Source organism: Hyaena hyaena, unplaced genomic scaffold, assembly GCF_003009895.1.
Source record: "Hyaena hyaena isolate Hyena2069 unplaced genomic scaffold, ASM300989v1 scaffold_689, whole genome shotgun sequence".
Taxonomy (NCBI): Eukaryota; Metazoa; Chordata; class Mammalia; order Carnivora; family Hyaenidae; genus Hyaena; species Hyaena hyaena.
The window spans coordinates 668794-689071 of record NW_024081322.1 but is presented as its reverse complement, the minus strand read 5'-3'; the positions used below and the strand labels follow the sequence as shown (position 1 = coordinate 689071).

At 37.4% G+C, this 20278-nt stretch overlaps 1 protein-coding gene across 6 annotated transcripts in view; it reads left to right on the top strand.

Annotated features, from left to right (window-relative positions):
• RAPGEF2 (Rap guanine nucleotide exchange factor 2) overlaps positions 1 to 20278 on the top strand; it is a 246596-nt gene that overhangs the window by 85764 nt on the left and 140554 nt on the right. For all 6 annotated transcript variants that reach the window (XM_039217432.1, XM_039217428.1, XM_039217429.1 and 3 more), the window contains exon 4: positions 12234 to 12317. In XM_039217432.1, the coding sequence (XP_039073363.1) occupies positions 12234 to 12317 (84 nt within the window). The remainder of the gene's footprint in view (positions 1 to 12233; positions 12318 to 20278) is intronic.

Below are 20278 nucleotides of genomic sequence, written 5' to 3'. Positions count from 1 at the left end.
AAGAATGTAACAAACATATAGTCAATAAATATTATTGTATTAAGGATATATAAACTGGCTTACTGGACATATTATTTTATGTGTGCCATGACTCGCTGCTGTTCTCTTGACTTTCTGTTTTTCAAAGCATTTAGTAAATAAATAATTACTGCTTCCCATGCGTATTATAGGTAATATTTATTGAAATAAATAAAATCCAGCTTTTCCCCTTAAGGAGGGTATAATTGTAATATCTTGAAGGAGATAGAATAAAAGGAAAACAACAACAACAAAAAGTAACCAATCAAAAAAACTGAGAATATAGATAGGTACTGAGGGCTGGAGAAGTACCAGGTAAGCCTTGAGGTCAATGGGGAGAGTCACAGAGATGTGGCCCTCTGAACTAAGTCTCTAAAGTGTATCTGGGGGTCTAGAGAGACTTTTCTTGGCAGCAGGAGCAGAGTAAGTGTGGGGATACAGAGAGGGAAGGGGCCTGGTCTGATGTTTTGAATACTGTGGCAAGTTTTGGGCAACTGACCTGTGGTGTGCGTCAAGATGACAGATCAAGAGTCAAGTCAGGCTACAGTCAAATTTGCTTGTGAATGTGGTGTTAAAAATACCGGTCGTGATTCTTTAGGCCATTGGAAATGAGTTTTTTTTCCTTCCTCCATCACAATTTTATGATGGAGAATTATAAATGCTCACGATATTGGAGATAGTCTTATGATGGACCCGTGTTTGCCTTATCCAGTATTGTTAATGACTGGCCGGTTATGTTGTATCTCTAACTCCCTGCGTCCACCTCCTATGGGGTTATTTTAAGTAAATCCATATTTTATTTTTAAGTAAATCCAATTCATCCATATCTTTTATTTTGGTATATATCTTTATCTTTAAAAGATAGACTTAAAAAAATTTTTAACCAACAATATTATCACCAAACCTTAAAGATAATTCTTTAATATCATGAAATATTCAAAATCGCTTTGTCTCAAAAAAATCTCTTTTACAGTTTGTTTATTGGTTGATACTTTTCTTAAGTCTCTCTCTCTCTCTCTCTCTCTCTCAATGTTTTTATTTATTTTTGAGAGAGAGCGAGAGAGACAGTGTGAGCTGAGGAGGGGCAGAAAAAGAGAGTGTGGGACACAGAATCCGAAGCAGGCTCCAGGCTCTGAGCTGTCAGCACAGAGCCCAACGTGGGGCTTGAACTCACAACCTGTGAGATCATGACCAGAGCCGAAGCTGGATGCTCAACTGACTGAGCCACACAGATGCCCCACTCTTAAGTCTCTTTTAATCTGTAGCTAGGTTGCCAGTTTTCAAGCAGCAAAATGATGTGACCAAATGCCTCCCCATTCTTCCCCTCAAAGATGATACCTGAAAATACAAAGATAGATTAGATTGAGTGGCTGGGCAGGGAGATTAGTGAGAAGACAGTTGAAATATATGAAGGGATGATACTTGAACTGAGGCCAACTCAAAGAATGGGGCAGTCAGGGATGGAGTTTAGAAGAAGATGCAGGTGGATCTGACCTAGGATGCTTCTTAGGTTGTAACTTATGAAACTATGACATCGAGGGGCTGTGTAACAGGTGATTGTAAATATCCAGTCTAGAGCTTAAAAGAATGTACATCAAATGTAGGAGAATAGTAACCAGATATATTTGCTAATGAGAAAACTTAGCAAGAGGAAAAGCCTTTACCATATTTATTCTTGAAGAAATCAAGATATAAGTATCTTAGAATATTTGTTTCTTTTAGGAACAATTAGAAGTTTCAGTGGAATGGATGTACAGATGTTGGGGTTGGAAACCTCTGGTGATAGCATTAACATTTATTGAAGAAGTTCTGGTGGCAGTTAAGTGCCCAACTTTCTATTAAGTTATCTTCCTCCTTTAAAACATGGTTTTGGTAGCATTGATGATGAGGTCATAGCAAACATTTAACAAGTACTTTCTATGCCCCACATACTCTAATAAATGCTTTATATGTATGAATATACTTATCCCTTACAGCCTACTTGTGGGTTAGCTATTATCATCACCCCAGTTTTACACATGAAGGGACTGAGGCTTCCAGAGGCTAAAGAACTTGCTAAGGTCTCTTTGAGGAAAGTGGGATCTGAATTGAGCCTGGACGTTGTGATTCTGACGTGTTAGTTGTTACACCACTCCCCAGGTTTTTCTGGCCTTTTCTATGCCATCATAAGACATGGCGCCATAAAAACAATGACCTTTCTTGCGCTCGAGGTCGTATGAGCACATCAACTCTCTGTGTTGCTGGCTTCCCCAGGTGGTGAAACCCACATTATCCTCGGTCCCTAACAGTTCTTTCTTACAGTCCATTTAAACTGAAGGTTACAGTGTCTTTAAATATACCTGAGGTTTTTTCTAAGTCTGTTTAGACAGTGAATGTGAGCTGTGCTTGCTAATAATTCAAGGCCATGTCTTAGATAATCCTAAATTGATTGCAGTTAGGCTAGAGTTTGTATATAAAGTTGATTGTAGCAATTGCTCATTTTTGACAAGTTAGAATTAGGTGACAGTGTTAGTGAGCAATGAAAAGTCTGGATATTCAGAAGATCATGATTTCATAAAACCAGAAATTCAGAGACTAATTGTAGATCACTTAATCAGATTCCCAGTAATTGGCCAATCTTGTGATGAAGGGTAATTGGAGCATTTTCTTCTGTAATCCTTGAATAGACACTCCTGCTGTTACCAATCTGTGTAAATGCAGTTTTGAAAATGAGAGAACACTTATATATGTAGTGTATATAAATCTGTGATAATTTAATAATACTGTCCCTCTTTTTGGGACCTGTTGTTATTAACTCATGAGGAACATGACTTGTCTGCTCTTGTTCTCCCTTGTGCTTGAAGTATTAATACTCTTGTCAGAATACCAATGACTTCCAGAGTTTGGTTTTATGATCAAGAGATTAGTATTTTTTTTTCCTTATTATGTTTGTGCACTGGTAATTTCTAAGTCTATGGCTTCAACATATTCACTAGGTAAATGGAATACTCTTTTGATCCAACTCTGTACCTCATTTTTCTCATCTATAAAATGTAAACAGTAATAGTATCTACCCTGTAGTGTTGGTGTGAGGATAATATCAGTACTATGTGTAAAATATGTAGAGCATTTCATACACAATAAGTGCATAAAACGCTAATTGCTACTATCGTTATCATTGTCAGTGTTTTGATAACTTATATTTTAGTGTCCTAGTTTTTTAGCTGCTTTAAACTTTTGTTTGAAGGAATTATGGTTGTGATGTCTAACTGTCACAATGTTCCTGTTTTAGCATAAACCAATTCTACGACAAAAATTCCATTTTAAGATTTATCAAGATTAGTGGGAGACTTGTGGTTCTGATAAAATTGAATTTTTAAAAATTTAGAATTGGCCACTTATAATTCAATGTTTGTACTAGACAGATAAAAGTAGTTGAACTTAATACAGTGGATGAGACTATCAGCCCTCCTTTCACATGTTACCTACTGTATGCTGGGTCTTTTGCTCACTTAGGAATATGAAGTTGGAGAATATAAATTCCTAACTGGAGGGACTTTAGAGATATTTTTGGGTGAAGAATTTAACAAGACGTGAGATAAGCAATATGTCCTTTCAGCTTTAATTTTTCCTTAGTGGCCAGCCATCCTCACGATTTCAGTTTAATTTTTAGTTATATTTGAAGTGCTAAAAGCCTTTGGATCAGAAATTCAACCATTACTGTTTTTTTTAACAGGGGACACATGTACCCCCACACCCGCATGATGAATATGTGTAATGGTATCTGTGTGCTCATTTTCCACATATGTATCTGCCTGAATGCTTTGGTTTCCAGAAGAGTTTGTGTAGCATTTTGTTAAGGGATTTATCTCTCCTTATTGCAGGAAAGGAGATTATTCTTCCATAAACAAATGAACAAAAAGCTGTATTGAGGCCTGTTGAGTCTTTTAAAGTATTTTTATTTAAATCTGTAAATGTGCAATTTAGAACTTCAAGCCTCAGCTGCAGCCCTCATTGCTTGTAGCAGCCTTTTCATTTGTTGACTTGGTTTCCCGTTTCCACGTCAACTATTCTGAATTGTCACTTCTCTGCAAGGCCACCAGCCCACCTCTGTCCCCTTCATGCTTTCCCACTCCTTCTCTAGGGACTTTGCTTCAAGCTTTACTTTCTGTTCTCAAATACCCAGTTCATCTGTGGCTGCCTGTGCCTCTTGTCTCCCCCATCCCTCCAGGGGAAAGACGTGTCTGTGTGTCTGTTCTCCTGCACAGTGTGGTTACTCCTGTTCACTCTGTGCTGCCGGCCTCTCCTCCCGCCCCTTCCCTACAGACCCGAAGTGTGCCAGTGTCTTCTATCTTTAAGAAATCTCTCCTTTGGGGATGCTGGGATGGCTCAGTTGGTTAAGTGTCTGACTCTTGATTTCAGCTTAGGTCATGATCCCATGGTTCATGGGATTGAGCTCCGTGTTGGGCTCTGTGCTGACAGTGCAGAGCCTGCTTGGGATTCTCTCTCCTTCTTTCTCTCTGTCCCTCCCCCACATGTGTGGGCGCTCTCTCTCTCTCTCTCTCTCTCTCTCTCTCTCTCAAAATAAACAAACACTTAAAAAAAACTGGTAAGCAAAAATACATTGTTTAAAAAAAACTTCCCCTTTGACTCTTTGGCCCATATCCAATTATTGTACTGCTTTTTCCTTCCAGATGTGGCCCAGCTTTTATTTTGTTTTATGTTACTCATGTACTACCTACATTGCTTTAGTGCCTAAAGAAAGAAAGAAAGATCTTCAAATCTCTTTTCTTTCCCAGCAAATTATAGTCATAGTTTTTAAGTATCCCTGTTGTCCGTGTGTCCATAATTTTGCTCTACTTGTATGTGTTTATAGAGAAAATTATGAAACCTAAAATTTTCATTTCCATGAAGAAATGATATTTTGAAAGAATTAGCCTTTGCACAGGACTGTAGAACAAGAATGTTCAGCCACCAAGCTTGGCATGTTGTGAGGAACACATGTGCTGTGGGCAAGTATGAAAATTCAGACACACACACACTTGCATATACACATATACCCACATGTAGATGTGCTTGAGAAGACTGTTTTATATACACATGGTAACACTGTAGGGTTTCTTAGCAATAATACTTTCTTATTTACTATCGGTCTTTACATTAAGATGTTTTATTTTTGTGGTGGGTGGAAGAGTAAGAACGTTTCAAAAATGTACTTAGTTGGTAAACTCTGTCAGGGCAGGCACTGTGTTTTTGTTTCAGGTTTACATTTGCTGTGCCTACTACAGAATTTTTCATTAGTCTGTTCTCTGTTATTTTTTGAATTTATTTTAAATTCCTTATTTTAAAGGAAGATACTCCGTTTTCAAAGGAAGACCCTCAGATAAAGACCTTCATTGTGGGTCTAATTTTGTAATAAAAGAGCTGACAGCATGTTAGGTGTTAGATTCTTTGTATCAAATTTTTGTGAAACTACTTAGCAAATCAAAACCTCTGAACTCTCATATAATGATTTTCATATCATCCTGTTAAGTCTGAGTTAGTGGTAGTTTTCCAGAGCCAATTTTTTTCAGATTTGGCTGCTCTTTTAAATTTGGTAAATTGTTTCTTGAACCCTCAAATATATCCCTCCACCCTCAGTATAGCTGAATGACTGATTGGTGCATTGTAATAAATATGTAATCTGCATTGACATTTTTTCTTTCATTAAAAAAAGTGTTTTGAATAACTTAATGTCTCCCAAGACATCATTTCGTTTAAAAAAATGAATTTTACAAGTTTAAGAATGGTTCCATTAATGAGGCTACATAATTTTGGGTTTTACTAGTTCTTCAGTAGTTTTATATTGCTCATTCTGCTGGTTAAATGAAATCTGATTTTTAGAAAATAGATGCCTACTGTATTCCCAATATTTTCAAAATACTGATTTCCCCCCCAATGAAGCTGAAATAGCCTTAATATTTTCATCAGTTTTCAGGGTTCTTACTGATGATACTTTACTTTTCATGGTTCCAAGCCCCTGTAATTGAGTTGCTAATGAATGGAGAATAAAGATTTTCTGAGAAACTTAATGTTAAAATGGTGCTTTCCCCTCAGAGTTTTTACAAAAGTGGAGTGATGTACTTACAATTTAGAACTTTTATGAAATAGAATAGAAAGTTCCCCTCTACTTTTAAAGTGTGTTATATTTCATAGGTTTGGTAATCTATATATTTATGTATAATTAAATATTATTAGGTACATACTTTTATAATAAAATATTGCTTCTCTATAGGTTAAAAATATAAATGTTAAAACCTTTAACTCTTGGTAGAACTCTTTCTAAAATAGATTTTATATTTTATGCCTTAGTAAAAATGGTGTGGGTTTGCTTTTCTTTTGACCTAATATTCTTAGGGTCACTTATAGTGCTGTGTTGCATCAGTTAATCTGGTGAGCTTACTTTGTGCCATTGGCCATACAAAAATAAATAATACAAATAATACATATTTGGTCTTTGAGCTAATAGCTAGCTTACAATCCCATCAGAGGAGAAAAAAAAAAAAACCCAAACAAACAAACAGACAAACAACTAATGATTAAACTTTTTGATAAACCCAGTAACAAAATGATGTAATGTATTTGTGAAAAAGTTTGAAATTATTGTGTATCTAAAAAGCCATCTGCATGTTGGGAGGTTGCCATTGTTAGAACTGCTTTTTTAAGCCATGGAACACTTTGTTCGTAGGAAATCCTCTTTAGCTCAATAGCAGTAGTTATTATGGTTAGAAGAAGGTTGGACAACGTGTAGTCCCAAGGGGCTCTGATGTGAACGAACTGCTGGCCTCCTGTAAAGGATAGAGGGTAATTTGCTGTAAATACGCAAAGTTATTTTCATGTTGGTTTTTGGCATAATTGTATATTTGAGAGTGCAAATCTAAGCCCATCAGAAGAGTATAATGACAGTATAGGTGAGTAGAAATAAGGACCCACACTTGAGCAGAGGGCTTCTAGTGAGAGGCCTGGGGACTGGGGATGGGGAGACACCAAAAGAATGTGACGATAGGCTGTGGAGAAGGAGAATAGGAAGATTTTCTGATTTCTGGTTTTATCCTCTGGTTGGATGCTGCTGCTCAGATAGTGGATACAGAAAAAGAAACAGGTGTTTTCCTAGTTTGGATCACTGGTGGCTGGCTCTCTGGGATTCCTGGCTAGCTGTTTCCGCTTAGTTTTTGGAGTTTTTGTTAGTCTTCATTTTATTTCCCTTTCTGGTGTTTTACCCCTGATGAGGAGCCAGTAGCCCACATGAAAGTGCTAAGAATCCTGCCTTCATTTCTCTCAGATGCCAGCGGCTTTGTTATTTGAATATGGAATCACATCCTCTCTAAAATATCCACAAAATTGGTGTTTGATGTGTGGGGTCTTAGTGGTACGTAACTTCTCTGAGGTTGCTGTGCACTCCTCTTCTCTGACTGGTCTTCCTTACCACTGTTTGCACACATGTCACTGGTGCTGCTATCACCCATTCTTATTCACCATGACTGTGCCGTGTCCTTGCTTCTTTGTGTTCTAATGCCCGTGTTTGTGTCGCCCGGAGAAAGCCCTGTAGAGGTGCTTCTTCACTTCCCTGGGTCACTTCTGACTTCTTACAATGACGTGTTGCATGTGATCTGCTCAAGTGGGAGGGATTCCTTCTTGAATTACCAAAGCCCTCCTCATGCCAGGTTTTGTCAGGGTCATCTTGGAAAGCACTAATTTCTGGTCCAAAATTGTTTGGGTTTTGTGAGGGCACCATGTTTAACCGTGTTTTCGGTTACTGTTTGTCGCCACCACCCCTCTCCACCTTAGATATCTATTTTGAGCTGAATATGACGCCAGCTAAGTATCCTTTGTCCACAGCTGCTTCCCCCAGTCCCGCCACTCTTGTTTTGTTACAAGTCTTTCTCTCTCCTCGCTTTCCTTTATTCCCATAAGCAGCCCTTTTGCTTGATAGGGCTCCACAAAACTCCTTTAAGTTTTCATATTGTCTTAGCAACTGAATAAAGTAGCCTTTTCATGTTGCTTTTTTGCTCTCTAATAGGCATCTTTGCTGAGTTAAACAGTTTTCCTTTGATGGTGATGAATGATTCTTTCAACCCCCTTGTCAACTTCAACTTGATCACTTGTATTAGCTTCCTGCTTTATAAATAAGGAATGTGAGCAACACACACAGCTCTTTCACGTGGAGACATCGCCCCCGTGTGGACTGACAGGATATTGCTAAGGAACTTCTTTTAGCCTCGTTTCATTTTTCTGATCACTGGTAAATTGACATTCACATCTTTGACTTTCACTTTAAATACTATATCTGAGTTGATGTCTATTAAATTGTTAATTAATTAATAAAATAGCTGGATTCCAGTTAAGCATTGCATAGTGTATATATTGGGGGTGTTGGTGAGTTAGAGAAGTTTAAAAGCTAATGGGGAACACTCCTAAAATAAATATTATGACTGTGGCAACTGCTTAATGTGAGCATGTGCAAAATGCTCTGGGAACTCAGGAGGAAAGTGACTCACTTTATTTGGAAGCTACTAAAACATTTCTCGGAGGAAGTGGTAGTTAGCCTGGAATTGAAAGGATGAGTAATAAGTTTACTAGATAAAAGGTACTGTTTAGAAACTAGAACAGCAGGTTTGTTCAAAGGCCCTGAGGCATTGGTGGGAAAAAAGTGTAGCATGGCCGAACAGGGTGAAGTTTGCAGTACAGGACATTTGGGGTGATGAGCAAAGAGTAAAGTTGTACATTGGCCCTTTTAGAAATGGTCATGAGAGAGGAAAAGAAATGAAGAGAAGCAGTATTTTTTATGTACCTATTATGCAAGGCACTGCATATATACTGTTTTGTTAAATCGAAGTAACATTGTGAAAAAGGTAGTGATGGCCCATTTGACAGTAGAAGAACTAGAATCTCAGAATTTAAGTTCATCAGGATCACATGGCTAGTAGGAAAGAATATATGTTCCCAAACCTTTGTCCTGTGCATAGCCACATACTGCTTCCCTCACGTGCTTTGCCAAGGGGTTTGGATTTTATGTTGTTAGGGGACCATGGATTATAAGCAGAAGCATGATCTGATTTACCTGAGCAAATGATAACTAGAATGGTGCCCACTTTCCACCTGGTGCAGCACAGAGTTCTGTCTACAAGGAGATTGAATGCAGTTGGAGGAAGATCCCTAGATACTTCAGGACTAAGAGTTCAATAGAGAAAAATATAAAATAGAATGGAATTAAATGGGAAAAATATTTTGGAATTTGGGAAACAGTGAGTGAGAAGATTTTAATAAAGAAAGGGTCTGAGCTGTTCCTTTGAGGTGCAATGTGATTGGAGATGGAGAAAGGCAAATATCTTGGACAGAGGTAGGAAGGGACAGACTGCAAAGCAGCCTGTCAGCGGTAGTGGGTTTGTGTTGAGGAATAGAAGGAAATGCGGTGGGGAAAGGACGGCACCAGATCACACACCTGCCTCTTCCCCGTTACTCCCGAGTCTGCACTTGCCATTTGGGTTTAGTCCTAAAGGACATCATTCCTTTTTGATTACTTCAGAGTCCTTCTATCTAATTATACTGGGAGTGAACTGATCATTTTGTAATGGTCTGTTTAAATTTTGTTTTTAAAATTTTTTTCCTTGTTGATGAAATAAAACATAGGCGGCTTTCAGAGTACCTTGTCATACACATGGGCTTTGTGGCTTTCATTTTGTTGATTGCAGAATGGGCTGTGTTGGCGTCAAATCGGTTGTCCGTTATAGTTCTTAGTTCAGTCTAAAAAAAATTTAGGTCTTTTCTAAGTGTCCATTTTGGCTGATCAGAGAGACTTGCAAAGTACTACTTTGTTTTGAGTTTTGTGTTCCATTTTATTTTATTTTACTTTATTTTATTTTTTTAAATTTATTTTTGAGAGTCAGAGAGAGAGAGACAGCATGAGCAGGAGAAGATCAGAGAGAGGGGGAGACATAGAATCCGAAGACAGGCTCCAGGCTCTGAGCTAGCTGTCAGCACAGAGCCCAGTGCAGGGCTCGAACCCATGAACCGTGAAATCATGACCTGAGTGGAAGTCAGACACTTAACTGACTAAGCCACCCAGGCGCCCCAGGTGTTCCTTTTTAATCTCTAGGATTCTCTTTTTTACCCATTACTGGTGACATTAAGATTTAGGTTATTTAGAAATGCCCAGTTAAGTTTATTCCAAGATTCAGCTTTTGCCATTAGCTCATAATTTCAACCCTTGGCGCATATATGTATAAACTTATATATATAGGCAGAAGAGAGCACAAGAGTGAGTATGTGCATTCAGGGAAGAGGCAGAGGGTGTGGGAGAAAGGAGAATCTTAAGCAGACGCCATGCCCAGCACGGAATCTGATGTGTGGGGCTCAGTCTCATGACCATGAGATCATGACCTGAGCTGAAATCAAGAGTCAGATCCTTAACTAACTGAGCCACCCAGGTGCCCCGAAACACAATTTTTATAAAGTGCTTCTAGATTAGAAAAAGTTCCACAACTTAATAGAAAATTGGTTAAAAGTAGTAAACTGATTACACAGAAAAAGATAGGACTCCTGAAAATAAGAAAAAAGATGCTCTTGTAACAATACTAAGAAAAAGAAATGAAAAAAAAATCACACTGAGGTAACGTTTTCATCAAGCAGACTGACAAAGACCGAAAAGATTGATAAAAAGCCTCAATGGTAGAATTCCTCGTGCCCCCCTGTGGCTTATCCCTCCCCCACCGTGCCTCAGCCACACCATCCTGTCCTCCTTACTAGGCCACATCAGCCTCTGCACTAACTCTGGATCCTCCCTGCCCTTTGCCTGGAAGGCTGGTCCCTTAGAAACTCAGCTGGCTGTCAGCTCCTTCCTTTACTCAAATGTGCACCTCTCAGTGACACTTACCTTGCCCACCCCCCATTTTCCTTAACCTATACTAATTTCTCTCCCCAGAGCACTGATTCATAATTTACCTATTTATTATTTTTATTGTTTATTATCTGTATCGTCCCACCAGAATATAAACTCCACGAGTGATGGGGCCTTTTCGTCATTGTTGTTGAAGTTTCCCAAACTATTCTAAGCACCTAGAATAAGGCCTTATCCTAAAATTGCGGAGCATTTGTTAAATAACAAACTGTAGTAGTAAGGCTGTGTGGGAGTCTGTAGGCAAATAAGTTACTGAGTGCCTGTGGAAGACAGTTTGACGTTTATCAAAATGACAGTGTGCGTACGCTTTGACCCAATTGTTGCACTTCTAGTGACTGATTATAGTCAACACCGTATGCACAAGGTTACTTATAGCAGTTTTATTTACTTTTAAATAATTGCAAATGGTGAAAAACAACAGAAATGACTGTCACTAGCAGTTGGTTAAGGCAAATAGGACACATCTGTAATAAAGCTGGCTTCCCATGCAGAGATCTCAGAGTAACCGCAAAGGAAAGAACACTATAGAGGATGCTATCTTTCCGTACAAAGGAAAAAAGACTGTGGAGAGAGTAAGAATAGATGTCTGTTCCTCTGTGCATGCACAGAAAGAAATTCTGAAGGAATATCTAACAAGTGTGGTAGAAAAACGTGGGACCTTAGTAGATGGGAAAAGGTTGGGAAAACGGAGTTTCACTGTTTACTTCTTTACATTTGGTTTTATGAAGCAAGGGAAAGTATTTTCAGTTCAAAAACATCAAAACATAAAAAAACTTAGGATGCTAGGTGTAATATGTCTAAGGAACATTTAAAACATTTAAATATAATGATAAATATCTTTAGTTTATTTGAGGGACCAAAATAATTTTTTAGAAGCTTTTTTTTCAAGTTTATTTATTTATTTTGAGAGAGAGAAGGAGAGGGAGAGAGCTGGAAAGAGAAAGAGACAGAAAGTGTGAGGATGGAGTAGAGAGAGAGGAAGAGAGAGAATCCCAAGCAGGCTCTGTATTGTGAGTATAGAACCCGCTATGGGGCTTGAACTCATGAACTATGAGATCATGACCTGAGCTGAAGTCAAGAATCGAACGCTCAGCCGACTGAGCCACCCAGGCACCCCGGGGATAAAAAGTAATTTAAAAACTGACTCCAATAGTCAAATAATGGTATTTTTATATATGTGTTTTATGCTGTTTCATTGTTCATGATTCTAAAAGAAACATGGGTACTATACTTTGTGATACATATGTTTTAATTTTGTTGTCACAGATAATTATCTGATTTTGTTACTTTTTCTTTTCAGTCCTGATGATATTGGGACCTGCTGGTATATACTTCTCTCTGGTTCCGTGTTCATTAAGGAATCCATGTTTCTTCCAAGGAGCAGGTATTGTACAGACATTCTGTAATGAATTTTCCATGAAGCTTAAAATCTTTTTGTAGAATTGAGTTCCTTTGCAGAATTCTTCTGTTGTTGTTTCCCCTTCTGCTAACACAAAGCAAGAAACTACCTTGGGGCATTGATTTTTAAGAAAGGACTACTTTATGTTTAAACACTGTTATAATCTCTTTAACCAAAGGAAAGAACAAAAGACTGTTGGTGACATGTCTGTTTGTTATAGGAACACATCAGACTAGTTTAGGGCACATTTGTTCTTTGGGAATAAAATCTGTCTCTAGTAACAGACAGTCTCATAAACATCTAAAGACAAGCAAAGAAAGTTCATTGAGACCTCCTGGAACTAGAAATAGAAAGCCAGGAACTCTTGCTGACTTTTCTGCTTCCCAGGACCATATGGTCTCTCATTCTTGCATTTGTCTGTGGACTAGCTTCCTGTTCTATAAGGCTGTTAATGTTTTTCTTTCTGTGATTTTGGTTTATATGTGCTGACTATTGACTTGTGAGCTTATGTTCCTAATGTTTCTGTCATTTGACTGTGGTGCCTGTGTCTTGTCATTGGATTCTTCAGGCTACAGCCTGATTGGCTGGGTTTGGGGCAGATATGCACCTAGTTCTAATCGGCTGTGGCCAAGGAGGGTTAGGGCTCATCTGCTACACACATATGTTCAAGTTCCCTGACTGAGGGTGTCAGCCACTACGTTTTACTAGTTATTTCTTACTCCAATTGTTTACTTTTTCACAATTAAATATTTTTTATTTTGACCAAAGTTTTAAAAATTTTAACTGACTAAATATCTTTATTTAAATTTATTAAATAAATATTTAAATTGACAATATTTATTTAAGCATATTGACTGTTCCCCACATGGCCTCCTATAACTTAACTCATGAAAATATTAAAGTGCATTCTTGATGAATAATTCTGAATGGGTCAGGGACAAGTTAAGCATCTATTTTAAAAATATGAACAAACATTTTATAAAATGTCAGAGCCAGTGAGACAAGGAGAGGTAATTTATACACGCCTGGGTGTGGTAATAGAAGGCACTGGGATGGCCTTTGGAGGTAGTGAAAGAGTGCCAGAGGCGCATTGCATCTAATGAAAAACAGTCTCTGGTGCAATTCCCATGCCTCTTTGCCCTTCTGCTCCTCCCAGATCAGACTGGCAGGCATTATTCTCTTTGGAAAATAGCCCCATGAGGGAGAGAGGCTCTATTGCCTGCTTATTTGTGGTTCTTATAGTAGCAATAGTTATAGTAATGATAATAGCGTTGGTGGTGGCGGTAGCAGCAATAAAGTGATGAAGGAAAAATAGCTAAGGCTTTGATAGTGCTTTCCATTTACCAGGTCACCATTTTAAATATTGCGTGTGTGTGTATTTGTGTGTGTATAGTCATTTAATATTGCAACTGCCCTTGGAGGTAGGTATAATTATTATCTGCATTTCATGACTGAGGAAACTGGCAGTATAATGTGGGGGGTGTTTGTACCTCTTGGAATTCTGCCTAGGAAGCTGGGAGTGACCTGATGAACCAACTCCTGTAGTTTTAGGAATTTTGTTTCCCAGAGGAATGGAGAATTGATTAACACTCTTCTCCTTCAAATACAGGACCTATTCTTTGGTCTCTTTTTGGAGGTGCTAACTCTGTTTATGAATGTTGATGAAGGCATAGCCGAACAATATTTAAGCATTGGTATATTTTCAAATTATATATAATTTTAATATCAAAAGTAGTAATAATTACTGTATAAATTAGCAAAGGTAAAGAGATGGAAAAAAATCACTTATAATCTCATGCAAGGTAATAATTCTGTAGTACTCCAGTGTCTTCCAGTCAGTCTTACATGTCTGTGTTCCACATACTGAAGAGCATACTTAATAAACAATGTAATATTGTTTATTTCAATTAAACAATATGTGTACATAGAAGTGTTGCCTTGTAATATTAAAAACTCTTTAAAAGGCTTGCTCTTTATGCATCTTAATGCCTATTGTTCAGTTATATGAGCTTTCCACAGTTTAGTTAATGATTGGAAGGGTGCATTTTTGATAACTTTTCATTATAAATATTGCTTTAATGACTATGATTTGAAATGTATGCATCTTAAAAGAGGACAGAGGTTAGTGACTTCATTATTCCACTGATGCAAGGTCTGTTATGTAAACCAAGTCTGCAGACTGAGGTCCTAGAACAGTGAAGGAGGCTGTGATGGTCTTTTTTGAGAACCAGCCGTCATTAACTAGTCAAGTAACAGCTTGTTCTAACTTCTGGAAAGGGAACCTAATGTTCAGAAAACTCCTGTTCTAGAAGCAAGAGGACTCGTAGTTCAGACCTATTTTATGAACACATTGGACTCAATGCCTAATTATTTTAAAAGATGACATAAGTTACTCTTTCCCTGGCTGGATGTCAAATTCTTGCAAGCCAGTACTTTAATGGGATGAAGGAAGGAATGGTGTTTCAGTCTGAATGACAATCTAGTACTATATATAGACTATTTCTTCACGCTGCACCTGTGACATTGGCTCTGTCTAAGTTGTTTGTTTCCTTTGGTGATGTTGCCTTAGGAATAGTGTTCATACTGTTTTAATAGGAAGGAGTCCTTACTGGTGCTGAAGGTTGACATTAGAGATTCATATATATTTCTTTCTCCATAAAATACTGAGGTTTGATTAAAGAATAGTATGGTTGAGGTGTTAGTAACACTCTGGTTTATAAAACAACTAGTTTTATAAAACAGATGATTCTCTACATTTATCATATTTTTATCATGGTAGTCTGGAAGTTGTTTATTGGTGTATATAATTAGTAACCTGATCTTTATCTTGAAAGTTTAAACTCATTTTGACAGCTAATTCACCCCAAGCAGTTAGTTTTGAGTCAAAATACTTTGAAGTGCATTTTTATATTTTTAACTAATTCTCATGAAATTGCTTTGACACCTGATTATCATCAAGTGAGAAGGATGATATACATTGCAAAAAATCTGCCATTCGGCTTCTAGATTTCATTTGTTTTATTGAATTACTCAGTTGACATTGAGGTCAGCACTTTATAGTTCTTAAAAAATATTTTTTTTGTTTTCTTTTTAGATGAATGTTCTTTGGGTTGCATGCCTTTATGTTGTTGAAACATGAATCATTTTCCTTGATAAGAGTTATAACATTTATGGAGTCTATTAATTCCTTTGAGACTATCAGTGATGGCTTACTCGCTCTTTTCTGTTCCAAGCAATTTAAGTGATATGGATGTTTTTATGAGTTTTATTGTAAATCTATTAGAAATATATCGAGTTTTGAAACACTGGTATTTGTACAAGTGGCTGTAATGTCATTTATGATGTTGTTACATACAATGTTGCCCTAAGATAGGGCTAAACTCTTATTGGAGTAAAATTTGTAGTGTTGAAGCAATGTACAATTTATAGCAATGTTTTTCTTAGTCTTATATAAAAATAAATTCAGTTTCTTTGATCAGAAAGGTGGTGGGCAAAGGTAATTTAGGAATGCAACAAAGGTTATTGTTATTGTCATTCTCGTTTAGAAAAATGTCAGAGGGGGCATTTGTCATGGGTGAAGATAGAAACAGTGTGAACTGGATGTGTTTTTCCAGTCCTGTAAGCAGAGCAGTGGTAGTCACTGAGTTGTGCAGGTTGTGTACTGCACAACTCAGTGATGTGCTGTTTTAACCACAGTAATATATCGCGATAAGCAAGGAGTGGTGAAATATTTTGAAGAAGGAGTTCTTGCCCCCTAATTTTTTCAAAGGCATCATTTGCAACAACAGTGGAGCTGGAAAGCAATAGATGAAAACCGTCTTATCTAAAGTTGTAGGTTTAGAAGTGGTTTTCTTAATGTACTTTTGTTTATGCTACATAATAGGAAGGAAGATATTAATAATGTTCATTGAACTAATGTGTTCTAAATCAGTGTTATTTATGGAACTTCAATAGAAATTGTTACATACTTAAATTTTTCCCACTTTTAAAATTGTCCCATCCTGTGAATGCCGAAACCTATTTTGTAGTAAATTCACAATTTAATAACTTGGATTAAGATGTTATTTTTTGGCTGCTGGCTTCTTTGAAATGTTGAGGATTTTAGATATTAAAGATAGACTTAAGCTGTGCTTCTAAACTTTCACTTACTGTTTGGATTGTTTGTTAGAGAAGAAGACAGTTTACCTACATTGTATATTGACTCATAGAGCTAGAATCTTTTTCTACTAAGTTGTCAGTCATTTTACATTTATTTGCAAAAAACCAGAATGCTAGATATTTAAACATTATTGCTATACAGACTCTTTCTTTGAGTTTATGTAGATTGTAGTCCTGGAAAAAAAAATCACTTCATTAAAATGTTGAACCTGGTTTTCTCAATAGAGTCAACTTTATCATAGAAGCCTCCAAGGAAGGGCCTTTTAGTAGAAATGATCGTGCATGCCACATTTAAACATAAATAATATTTTTATTGCTCTGATAGTTAAAAACTTTTTATATTTTTTATATACAGAGCAATTAGTAAACAAACCTCTTCATATCAGTGTAGTAGGGGCTGTGAGTTTGAAGGAAAAGATAAGCCCGGGCTAGCCATATCCTCAAAACTTCAAAGATGCCAAGAAATGGGTTGAAATCAAAGATGGGAGCCAGAGGAATTGGGGACAAAGACCTATCTATACAGAGGGCAGGAAGCTTCCAGAGCACGGATGTTAGGGCCTAGCTCCCAGGTGGTCAGGCAGCCGACTTAGTGGGACAAGTAATCTGTATTCCGTAAGTGTCATGCTGACAAAGCACTGTCCGTGGAAACTGCTGAACATTGAACTGCCATAAAAATTTAGGATTAGTTCTTAGGCCCCTTTCATATTTATGGGTCATTCTGTCTCATTCTAAAATAGGTTTGGTAGAGTATAAATTTTGAGATATATTGCCATGTCATTTCAAATAGTAGTTGAAACTTGCATCAAATCCTACTGTATGGTCTCTGTAGTAAGTTCTCGAATATGCAGAGGAAGCAAAATGGTTGACTCCCTGCTGTTACATCATTTTTTTTTTTTAATTTTTACGTCTTTATTTTACTTTGAGAGACTGAGACAGAGAGTGAGCAGGGGAGGGGCAGAGAGAGAGGGAGACACAGAATCTGAAGTAGGCTCCAGGCTCTGAGCTATTAGCACAGAGCCTGACACAGCGCTTGAACCTACAGACTGTGAGATCATGACCTGAACCAAAGTCAGACACTTAACCAACTGAGCCACCCAGGTGCCCCCTGTTACATCATTTAATGTCTGGTTGGGGAGATGAGGCACTTCTATATGAAGTATGAAAAAATGGCCTAGGTATCATTAAATAATACAGTGTAAATTGATATAGCAAAAACCACACAAAATGCAAAAGACCTTCCAAAATTAATGGTGTTTTAATGTATGTGATAATGAAGACTAGCTCTTAAGGAAGTGAATTTTAAGTTAGGTTTATGATTTCGATTGTTGGACAGTGGTTGGAAAGGAAGTCTGGACATACGAAAGAGCATGAGTGATGGCACAGAAATAAGATGGAAGGAGGGGCAGTTCATACATAAGGAATAGCTTGAGTGGAATCACAAGAATAGGACCATTTATCTAGAACAGACATGCACTTTAGGGAGCGAACTAGTTGCGAAAGCATTGGTGATGGTGGCATTAATGGGAAGTCTAGTTTACAAAGCTGTTTAAGTTGGTTGGAACGGCTAGGATTGTTGGTAAGTTAGACACCAAGTAACATTGGCAAGAGGTTAGGGGAAGTGCACACACCATTTATTTGTTGGCTGTGTCCGTTTACAAGTAGTGCTTCTCTCTCGTTGATACCAAATATATCCACAATTTAAAAATTAAAATTATGCTATGGTACTCTCAATAATCACATTTTAAATTAGAGCTGGCAGCTATAATGAGGATAAGTGGGGAAACAAGACATTTAACTAATCAGTTCTGAGAGGCTGAAATACTATTCTCATTATGATTCACATGACAAACAATGAGCTACTTGAGTTTAAAAATCACAGGCCTACTTTCTGCTTGCCAGTGCTACATGATAAGTTAATCGATTGTTCTGAAACTTGCTAGGTTTTTTTTTCCCCAGTAATGGAAGAAGGTGAAACAATGGAAGAGTGATTCTGTATTTATGCAGTAAGACGGATAACACAACTAACTGTTCCTTATTTCATGTAAAAAGTTGTATAGGATTAGAAAATCATATCCTTGAAAAAGTACAAATGTGTTATAAGATGCCTTACTGGAGATGGAATATGGCTTTAAAAAAATAACTCACTGATAGGATCCCTGGGTGGCTCAGTTGTTTAAGCCTCTCACTCTTGTTTTCAGCTCAGGTCATGATCTCAGGGTCATGAGATCAAGCCCTGCATGGAGCCTGCTTAAGATTATCTCTCTCCTGGGGCACCTGGGTGGCTCAGTCAGTTGGGCATCCGACTTCGGCTCAGGTCATGATCTCATGGTTCGTGGGTTTGAGCCCTGCGTCAGGCTCTGTGCTGACAGCTCAGAGCCTGGGTCCTGCTTCAGATTCTGTGTCTCCCTCTTTGTCTGCCCCTCCCTTGCTTGCACTCTGTCTCTCTTTCAAAAATAAATAAACATTAAAAAAAATGATCTCTCTCCCTTCTCGTAGCCCTCCCTGGCATGTTCTCTTTCTCTTTCACAAAAGAAAGAAAGAAAAGGAAGGGGGGGGGGGGGAAAGGAAGGGAAGGGAAGGAAGAAGGAAGGAAGGAAGGAAGAAAGAAAGAAAAGAAAGAAAAAGAATAACTCACTGACAAATCATGTTATGGAAGTGTAACTTTATTGGACAATAAGTGTATATCCAGATGCCATGAAGATAGGGTGAAGATCAGAGCTCTGGAAATTGTACATTAGAGGTAAGATTTACCTTCAGTTATTGGCCAAATCACAATAATGATAGCATAGATTAAGCATGGAAGTGAGATTGTAGTCACAGAAGAAGGAATGGGAAAAATAAAATTAAAAAAAAAATGTAAAAGTCATTTTAAAGCTGCTCTCATTCGGTTTTTAAGGTAATGTATTGCTCTAACATATCTTCCTTTCTATCATGGGGAGATATTAGTAACTTATAATTGGATTAAATGATATGATACATAGATTTTTTTAGAAGTTTTCTACATAGCCAGCGTTACTAAAAGTTGTTTATTTCTTTAAAAGAAAAAATTGATTCTTTCCCTTCTTTTCTTTCTTTCCTTTCTCCTAAGAGAAACCATAAGATTTTGTTTAATTCATATTTGGAATAATGTAAAGTTAGTGGATGATTGAAGAATTAGTAAGGGCCAATAAGAACCACTTATTTCAGACCCTGTCTTGTACAACCCGTTACCACATTATTTTGCAGAAGCAAATGATTGGGGCTTGTGGTTGACCAGTTAATGGAGATGGGCAGTTAGGCATAGAATCATGGGAACATACTCCTGTTTTAATTTAAAAATGCTCAATTTGATCTATACATATAAAAAAGATGTGTATACTTCCATATATAATTGGGTTAAAACATACACACATATACATAAATGTGAGTGTGTGTGAATCAGTCTTACTGGACTCAACTGTTTCCTTTCCGTCTTCCACAGTTATTTTGCCTACACCTAATCCAACAACAATGTTCTAAAAACTGACATATTTTTATTGAGATTGCAAAAGCATTCTGCTTCATAGATTAAGTAATTTTTAAGTGAAACAAATTGTTATCAATAGTAAATAAGTATATTTTTCTTTAAAAATTTCTGTTAAAATTAATCACTACGAGGGATGGTGTCCTGACAACTTAATATCTTAGGAGAATTGTTTACCAAAAGTGTTCTCAAAAGCAATGAGCATAATGACTAGAACTGATTTCTAGCACCAAAGAGTACCCTGGGCTATTAGTTATGCCCTTTTAAGCGTCCTCAACTTGATGCT